At 34.8% G+C, this 9,961-nt stretch overlaps 1 protein-coding gene across 2 annotated transcripts in view; it reads left to right on the plus strand.

Moving 5' to 3' along the window:
• Positions 1-9,961, plus strand: part of UNC80 (unc-80 homolog (C. elegans)) — a 251,121-nt gene that overhangs the window by 92,705 nt on the left and 148,455 nt on the right. For both annotated transcript variants that reach the window (XM_011966529.1, XM_011966530.1), the window contains exon 22: positions 4,366-4,538. In XM_011966529.1, coding sequence (XP_011821919.1) covers positions 4,366-4,538 — 173 coding nt within the window. The remainder of the gene's footprint in view (positions 1-4,365; positions 4,539-9,961) is intronic.

Consider the following 9,961-nt stretch of genomic DNA (forward strand, 5'->3'; position numbering starts at 1 on the left):
AAAAAAAAAAAAGAGGAGACATAAGGTCTCTCTGCATGCATACACCAAGGAAAAGCCACGTGAGGACATAACCAGGAAGAGAGCCATCACCAAGAACCTGACCATGACGACACCCTGATCTCAGACTTCCAGCCTTCAGAACTGTGAGAAATAAATGTTTGTTGTTTTAAGTCACCCAGTCTATGGCATTTCCTTATAGCTGACCTAACTGATTATGGCACTATACTTCCCCATTTGTAGATTTTTCTTCTTGGTGGAAAAGATAAAAGCATAATTGACTTGTTTCCACTCTCCTTTTAATTCTCTTACATTCTCTTCTTATTCATGTTCCAAACATGTTATCATTAGCATTTCTTACAAACATTAGTTCATTCTGGAGTTTGTGTTTTTCTTACCACGATTCCTATGGATTTTAGCCATTGTTTCGTATATTCTTTGTATTCCATTCACAGATTCAAAAGATCTGATATGGAATATTCATAGAGCCAGATTCTACAATGAGTTTGTGTCAACAATACCTGAAATATCGCCAGTTTATTTTTGCATGTCTAGAAAACAAAGCCATAGTATTTGAGATTGTTATCTGGAATATTTTATGTGCTTTGGGCTGGCAAGAGAATATAGCTTATATATCACTATTCTTTGCCTATGTTCTCTTGCTTGTTAAAAATTATAAAAGATATGCTGTGAGATTATTCCTTTGGAACTGCTTGCAGAAAATAAGTATCTCCAGCTTAAACAACATTATCTGCTAATCTAAGTACATCATATTTTGCAACAACTACTTCCCTTAGTCGTGCAAACATCATTGTATTTTTGAGCCTGCTTTTTTCCTTACTTCCTTTTCTCCTTCCTTCCTTTCTTTCCTTCTCTTTTCTTTCTTTCTCTTGCTTTCTTTCTTGCTCTCTCCTTTCTTTCTTTTCTTTCTTCCCTTTCCTTCTTTTTCTTTCTTTCTTTTGCAATCTATGTGTACAAATGATTTGTACCCAACCATGATAGATGTGTTGTCTTTTCTCATCTAAATTATCTTAATTACAGAATTTGTTTCTTTCTTTAAAGTTGTTAAAGAGAACAAACGTCAAACCTTCTTACCCTCAGTTTAAACGCATTACTTCAACTTCAGTGATTTGAGATGAAATGCCAATAGAATTTCTTTAAAATTTAAAAGTTATTCAATAAATGAAAACTGTATCTGGTGAACGTGAAATAGAATTGAAATTACATTCAGAAATCAGCTATCTTTTTCTTTTGTGTTTTCATATTCACTGAAATTATTTCATTTTAAAAATCATGTTGTCTCTATTTGAGGGAAGGTGTTTGATTAATTAAAACAATTTTTTTCAACTAATCAACACGTTTACTGCATATCTTCTATGTTCTCAGCTGTGCCATCAACACAATGGGAAATACTGCTTAAAGAAATACTAGATTTTATATGTCTGAAACTTTGTACCCATAAATGTATATGATAATGATCTGCCAATTAAAAATAATATTAAAAAACAAGTAGGATATTTTTGTACATCCCTTCTTGGATTTAAAAGCTTATAAAAATGCATTCTATGTAAATAGAATTATAATTACACCTCAATATACACCTCAACATAAAAAATAAATATTAAACAAATGCAACTAAAATATACTGAGGCTAAAAAAGTAATCATTATGTCTAAGGAAGCCAAGAGGCATTCTCACATCCTAGTGTATTGCTATAAAAAATTGATAAAAAATACATTTTGCAGCCAAATTACTTTTTGACATTTCTTTTAGTAGTACAATATGGAATGCCAGCAGGATACAATTTTATCGTCAGTTTATCATTAAAGATACAGGAGAAAACCCAAGAAATATAACATGTACAATGAGGAATTATTTCTTACATTAAGTTTTTCTAACATGATCACTACCTTCAGCAGAGTATAAAAGTCTGACCTTCTTCCATATAAACATTTGGTATTTTAGAAATTACATTGTGGCATAGTGGTAAGAGTGCAGGTTTGTGGTCAGTAGATCTGGATTTAAATCTTGCCTTTATAACTGTCCATTGTATAAACAGATTGGGCTGCTTAACCTGTTCCTTCACCTGTTCCTTCTTTATCTTTCTGTCTCTGTCCACCACTATCTCCTCACCAACAGACCCATACATCCCAAAAATACATTCTCTTTTAAAATCATTTGTAAAAACTTATCTTATAGGACTATTGCAAAAAATAAAGAAAATTAATTATAAAACATTTCATACAGTACTTGGGATCTACTAAGTGCTCAAAATAGTACCAAAATTATATCAAAAATATATTATTATCTATTAATGCTATATAAATACAATGGAAAATTTCCATTATAATTAGCTTTTATTAATAACATGACTCTTATGTACTGTGCTTATAGGATTCTGCTTATCTTCTCACCTGTAACAAATATATATTATTCTGTGAAGCAAAGAATATAGGTTCTTGCTGTCAGTGAGTGTTTTGATGACTTCTGTCTTTGTTATTTTACTTACGTTCCTTAACTGCATTATTTTTGAAATTCTTGCAATTAAAATGACACTTCTTTTAGCAATATTGAATAAAATTCTTTTGAAATTAGTAATCTTGTCAAATAAAAGTTGAAGAAAACTGTGAAATACATATTCTTAATGCTTCCTTAAATAAAATAATGGCAACTGTTCTTACTAAATTTGATAAATAAGAATAACTTCATTGATCATCTATCTGGTCTTATGTATTAATTCCATTACAAATTTTAGGTAGTTATTACCTAATGTATTTTAAATCTTAATTATAGTAACAAATAATGAAACAACTGGATTCACAAAAAAGAAAAATCTTATTATTTGGGATGTCTCTTTAATTCAAAGTTTAAGGGACTGTTTATACTTTTTAACAGATGAGAATCCTTTGGTATACATATTAGTATACTTTATATACTATTAAAGGGGTATATATAAATGATTAATGAAGTGACATATAGTTATAAAGAATAACATGAATATACCTGTTCTAGTAGCTTTGATGGTGTCCGGTGAGGAAATAGAGTAGCATTTTGAAAGGGAGCTGCCTGAAAACAAGGCTCTCCTGGAATTGTTTGTTCCTCATCTATAGCTTTGTATCATTTGACATTTTGTCTTTTGAATTTTTTCCACCATCAAATTCTTCTCATGGTAGTTCTTTTTGCATATGATAAAAAAAATGCTATACTAACTGGCAAAAAAACACTGAAGGTATTGAATTTTGAATTTTTGAATATGGAATATTTGTATCTGAAAAAGAAACAAAGCCATAAAGAATGAAATATAGGAAATTTCACTAATGATACTTTATCTTCTGAGGCCATTTTTGAGCTTATGAAAATGTTCAAACATAGGCAAAAAGTAAAGAGAATGGTTCAATGGATCCAAAATATTCATCACCCACTGGCAAAAATAATTTAGAAATTGCCATATTTGCTTCATCTATCTTTCATGCTCTTTTAAATGTATTGTAAAACAAATCCCAGACATCATGTTATTTCATACTGACATAGGTCAACATGACTGAGTCATTGTGAAAGTTGTAGACCAAGGCTGGTAATTATTTTTATGCCTTGCCATAATTTTTAAATCTGGTGATAATAAAGTCTAAGTGAATCTGTGTCCCAGGCTTAAACTGCTTCCAAATGATGTGTTCCCTGATAGAGTAGGTTCCCGCATTTTTACATTAGTGGATATGGTGGCTGACATCCTTGTGTGTGGCGCACTGTCATGATAAACCCAGGCCCATAACTGTAAACACCCCCTTTTACCTACTATGAATGCAAATTGTTAGAGTGGTAACCCTAATTCTGGACCTCCAGTAGCCAGTGATTCTTTGTGCTGTAACTGATAAAAGGTTTTTCCTTTCACTACAATGCTTTCACCACACCAAAATGTACCAATTTGTACAGCATGCTGTACACAATGTACACATTATACACAATGCTGTACCAATGCTGTATCAATTTGTTGTAACAGATTGGAAATTGCACAGTGACTGCAACTTCCATAAAAACAGAAGTTGTTGATTACAGGAAGAATAATTTTAAATACACCAAAAACTCTTACTAGTATTCAAAAGAAGACCTGCAAGTAAAATGATCAAACACTATATTTAAATATTTCGGTAAAATCTTACATTTTCATATGTCACGTGTTACCAGATTCCCAAAAGTCAGGATGTGTTTAAATCAAACATTAAGGTGGAGAGCAAGGAAGTGGAGTGAAGGAGAAAGTTTTCTGGCCAATACTGTAGTAAACACACTGTTGTATCTTTGAAACTCTTTTTAAATCTGTGATCCGTTACATTCTCTCTCTTTCGTTCCTCCACCATGGCACCACTCCTATAGGTTGCCACAGTTTTGATGATCATCTCTCTCCCAACCAAGATGGTGGAAAAAGCAAAAACGTGGTGAATCTTGGAGCAATCCGACAAGGCATGAAACGCTTCCAATTTCTCTTGAACTGCTGTGAGCCAGGGACCATTCCTGATGCCTCCATCCTAGCAGCCGCCTTGGATCTAGTAAGTTAGTGAAAGAATTTTCCCACCCTACCCCGCATCCCAAGTAATACTATTAACAGAGGTAAGCATGAATCCTCAATTGTAATCCTCCTGTGTTTGTTTGTTTGCTTTTTCAGAATTAGTGATAAAAGGGGGAAGAAAGATGGTGAGGTGAGAGAAAAGAAAGGGAGAAACATCCTAATTAATATGCCCTCGGAAATAGACTGTCTAAATATGTGAGGGCTCTGGAGTCAGACTGACTGAGTTAAAATCACTCTGACATTTACCACTTGAACCTCTGTAAAATGAGTGTAACAGCAATAACAATACTATAGCTACCTTCTAGGGCTAGTGTGAAAACTAAACGAGGTATTAGATATAAAGCCCTCATCACAGTGCCTGAAATATAGGAACTACACAATAAAGTGGGCCATTATTATTATATTATTGGTCCTGTGTCTGCCATGTATTAGTCCTTTAAACTCGCCAAGCCTTGATTTCATTATCCATCAATTGGAGGAAAAATATGAAGCAAGGATCAATTGAAATGAATTGCACAAAAGCACTTTGAACATTGTATGGTATTATACACAAGTAAGGGATTAAAGAGTATGAAGTGGATCTTGGTTAGAAAGTGTTTTTGTCAGGTAAATTAGGCCCACATGTGAATTTTGAACTCAGCCTCTCAATTTATTTACCTTTATTTATAAAGTCATCATATGCCGCATAAACACGGCACAAAATACCAAGTAAACATCAATAAATAAAAGTCTTTTATTTTAACCTTTTAAAAAGACAAACTGAAATAGATTTTTATTAGAACAAAAAATTTTAAGCCTGCCAATAAATGATCTTTATTTCAGGTTTTATGACACACAAATGAGTGACCAGTGGTTACTCATATTTTACCTTGGAAAATAATACAAACCTTATAATATAATGCATGAAATTTCTCTGTGACATTTGCAGCTTTTGCTCTCAGGATATTTAGTGACCAGCAAGGTATGTGGCTTCACTTAAGGCTGAAATATTAGTACCACTTATAATCATCCAAAATGATTGCTTTCCATTATATAAGATTTTTTCAGGCTGGGCGCAGTGGCCCATGCCTGCAATCCCAGCACTTTGGGAGGCCGAGGTGGGCAGATCACGAGATCAGGAGATCGAGACCATCCTGGCTAACACGGTGAAACCCTGTCTCTACTAAAAATACAAAAAATTATCCAGGCGTGGTGGCGGGTGCCTGTAGTCCCAGCTACTCGGGAGGCTGAGGCAGGAGAATGGCGTGAACCCGGGAGGCGGAGCTTGCAGTGAGCCAAGATCGCACCACTGCACTCCAGCCTGGGCGACAGAGCAAGACTCTGTCTCAAAAAAAAAAAAAAAAAAAAAATGTTTTTTTCAGTCAGTTTCTCATTATTGGGTAGTGACCTTTGAGATTTTTTTAAAAATTGCAGCATGTTCAATGTGTATTGATATGTGCCATGGTGACTGTAAAATGTAGAGAATCACAGGTCTCCAGGAGAGCTGGGGTTTGTGGCAATTAAACAATCAAAGTACAGTGAGATGTCTGCCTAAAGGAGGAGAGCTTAACAAGGCAAGGAGCCAATCCCCTGTTTTCTAGGTGGGACAGTGGAAGCTTAGCTGTCACTCTTTTGAGTCATGCATGGTTTGTCTTAATCACATCTTGCTCGGTTCCCTAAGGAGCAGATTAAAATAAATAAATGCAACAAATTCATTAGAAAAGAACAAACAATCAAACTCTTAAACAATGGAAAAGTGTATGAACAGCCAGTCACCAAAAATACTAATAGTCAGTAAACTATACTGCATCTTATTTGAACTTAAGAAATGCTCTGTTAATTTACAAGTTTAAAAAAAAGTAAAAGAAATGCCTATTAAAATATCCAAGATTCCTACTTTATAACTCTCAGGTTGGCAATGATTTAAAAGTGCTGATATGAGTAGAAAATATCAAACACCACATACAGGGTCAGTAGTGGTGTAAGCAGCAGGATTTGATCAGGAAACAGAAGGAATTCTTGGACTAACTGGGTGATAATGAGAGCAGTAATGGTGAGTGGAGCACTCCTCAACTCCTCAACTCCTCCCTGAGTAGTAAGTAATTTTGGACTGTATATAGCCAGGCAGGAAGAGTTAGTAGTTCTTTACATACCAAGTACATCAAATGGAAAGGGTGGTGGTATTAAAAAGCCTAGAGTCAATGTGAGTTGTAAGATACTCACCATATAATGATTAATTAACTCAGCAAATGTCTTCTGAGGGATTCCTGTGAGCCAGACATGGTTCTGTTAATGATAACACAACAAAACTCAACTGGAGGACTGCACCTATTTTTCACTTTTTCCAATGAAGATTGTGTTTGTATAGTGATCTTTTTTCCAGATGTCTTAGTCTACAGCATTCTAAGGTTGATTAATGAATGATTAGTATTTATTGTATGCCCACCCTGTTGCCAAAGGGAAAAACTGAAGCACGGAAAGACCGATTAATAGGCAGGGCTACTAAGTCAGCAAAGGATGGAGCCAGATTGGAACCTGGGTCTATCTTCCAAGCCCTTCTATTTTGTATTCTACCATACTGACTCTCTTATTAAAATATTATGTGAGACCACTTACTTTAAAGCATGCAACAATAACAAATTCCGTATTTTATACCCAATAGCTTAAATGTGGTTAGGAAAGTGAAGGTGACAGAAGCTGATCAAACAATTATTCAATACACAGTAATATTTGCCGCTTTACAGATGGTTGAAGCTGAAGTGCTCCAAGGGTACTATCATGTCCATCGTTGTCTCAATCCTAAAGTCACAGCTACTTTTGGAAAATTTTTAGACAAGTGAGGCGTCAGAATTTTCAGGTAACTGACTAATGAAATTAAGGACAATTGTAACAAGTCATCTTATTTCAACTTGTTGAAAAACTGAGTGAAAAATATAGGCACAGCTTGCTGTAGAAATTGGAAAATGATGGAATAATAGTAGAGGATAATAATAGTAATAATAGGTCAAGTAATTTTCATTATACTTGACCATTTTTAAAGTAAAATAAGCACCTGATGAGAGTTGACAGATTGTCCTTCATTCACTGGAAAGGTCTAGGCCTCGCATTCTTTCAGAGGTCCTGAGCTGAAATTTCTGCATAAATATGGATCATGCCATGTTAGGGGCTCTATCAAGGGGTCTTTTCATTTGCTTGTTTTCCATATGAGGGAACAAAAGCCCCAAGAGCTGAGGTGAGTTTGCTCAAGGTCACATGAATTAGTTGTTGCAAAAACTGGCATCAGAGCAGATTCTTCTGCTTCCATTCAGGACTCTTTTAGCAATGCCATATGCTATCACTGTAAAAAAGATGACTTAAATAAATCAGAATGGGTATCTCTTTGACATACTGAAAATGTGCTTAAATGTATATGCCCTCCTATAATAAAAAAGAATGTGAATGACTTTTAATGGTCACAAAGCATTTGAATCCTTAAAAGTGTTCCTTATCATATGAACACATGATGAATTAATAATAGAAAAATGTAAGATTTTCAATCTTAAAGATTCATACCACACATTCACTCTCTAAACTGGTGACTCTTAACATTTAGGGACATAGATTCTTTCAAAATTGGATAAAGTTATGGAAATTCTCTCAAGAAAAGTACATTTATAGACAAAATTTAATTTATAATATCAGAAAGTTTATGGAGTCCCCCAAAACCCACCCATGAACCCAAAAATATTGAGAATTCAACCTCAATGAATGCATGATCACTGTCAAAAAGAGACTCTTTCATTAAGTAATGGAAATTACTTTATTAATATTCATTGGTGATATAGAAACAGAAGGAAACCTGTCATAATTACTTCCTACATGGAAAGCTTTTAGACTTTATGTAAGATATGTGAGCATGGGAGAAACAAAAGGCTTGTCATAAAGACAGCAACACACTTAGAGATTTGAAAAATAATCCCAATAAAACAAATTAATACTGGATTTATGGGGGTTATTTTAAGAAGAATATTGATGAACAGTTTGATAATCAGGTATCTGGGGTATCGGGACTTCATTCCCTCTCATCAAACGATTTTATACCTATCTGATATCCAACTGCTGTACTACTTAGAGTTTCTGATATGATGTCATACCAGAGTTCCCAGTTCTAAGTACACTCTGTTTCTGACTGAGGCTTGACTCCTACCATTAAATTGGGCTGGATCATGTAGAAAACTTAAATTTCTTTTTAACTTCACCAAAATAAGGCTATAACTAGATGATTACCACACCGCTAGATTCTCCTTTCTTCTTTTCCTGTGGAAGCTATTCTGGCCCTGCTGGGCCTTCTCGATCTCGTAAGTCTCATGGTAAGAAAGAAAATGAAGGAGCGCTGGAGCTTATAAGCAGTGTCTTTTGAGCCATCAAGTAAAGAGGCATTTTCTCATTAACATATGTGTCCACTGATTGAGTAGCCTGTGTCTGGAAATACCGAGGTCTTTGTCACTAGACTGGATCCAGTGGGGGTGAATGTACAGGAGGATCAAGCAGTATGTGGGTAGTAGGAGTTCCTTTCATACCTGACAGTCTTTGATTTGAGGTCAGGGTCAAGCTGTGTGTAGCATTCAGAGGTCAAAATTCCAGAGGTCAGAATCAATCAAGGGTTAAAGGAGCTCAGTAGTTTCCATTATGAGGCAAAAAGAGAGAGAATCTGGGTAGACATGATTGGTTGGATAAAAGGCATAGGTGATGATGGTGGTGGTGGTGGTTGGCAGAGGTGTTGGTAGAGAATAATAATCGTAACGTTTTCATTATGCTTGATGGTTTATAAAGCACCTTCACATTCATTATCTTATTTGTTGGTATGAGAGCAAAAGGATTAAGCCAAGAGATGAACCCCAAATAAGGACACACTTACAATCAGTTTCTCAGCTATGGAAAGTGAAGGAACTAAAGGGGCTGGTGAATTCTGACAGACTGAGAGGAAGGTAATGCAGCTCCATGTTGTATGTGCTTGAATCAAAGTAGCATTTGGTGTTTACTGTCATTTGTACAGATGTGACAACTGCAATTGCTCATACCTATTGATATGGGTTAGGAGTTCCTCAGGGTTATGCCAACTTTCACTGATGTTTTCTGCTAAAGGTATTTTTAGCTTTTGTTTCCTCTGTATTTGGTTTCATCCAATATCTGATTCACCTGCTTCCAATCTTGCAAGAATGCCTCAGTTTTTAAGTATGTTTTATGTGTTTTCCAATGCATTGTGGTTTCATTTAGATATATGTATATAATATAAATAGATATAAACATAGAAATAAACACAGATGTAGATATGCTAGGTAGATATGTAAATGAGGTACAGATGTGGATCTAGATATAGGCACAGATACAGATACAGATAGATATAGATATATAGAGATAGATAGAAACATAGTTATAGATTCC

This window comes from Mandrillus leucophaeus, unplaced genomic scaffold (genome assembly GCF_000951045.1).
Source record: "Mandrillus leucophaeus isolate KB7577 unplaced genomic scaffold, Mleu.le_1.0 Scaffold763, whole genome shotgun sequence".
NCBI classification, from domain to species: Eukaryota; Metazoa; Chordata; class Mammalia; order Primates; family Cercopithecidae; genus Mandrillus; species Mandrillus leucophaeus.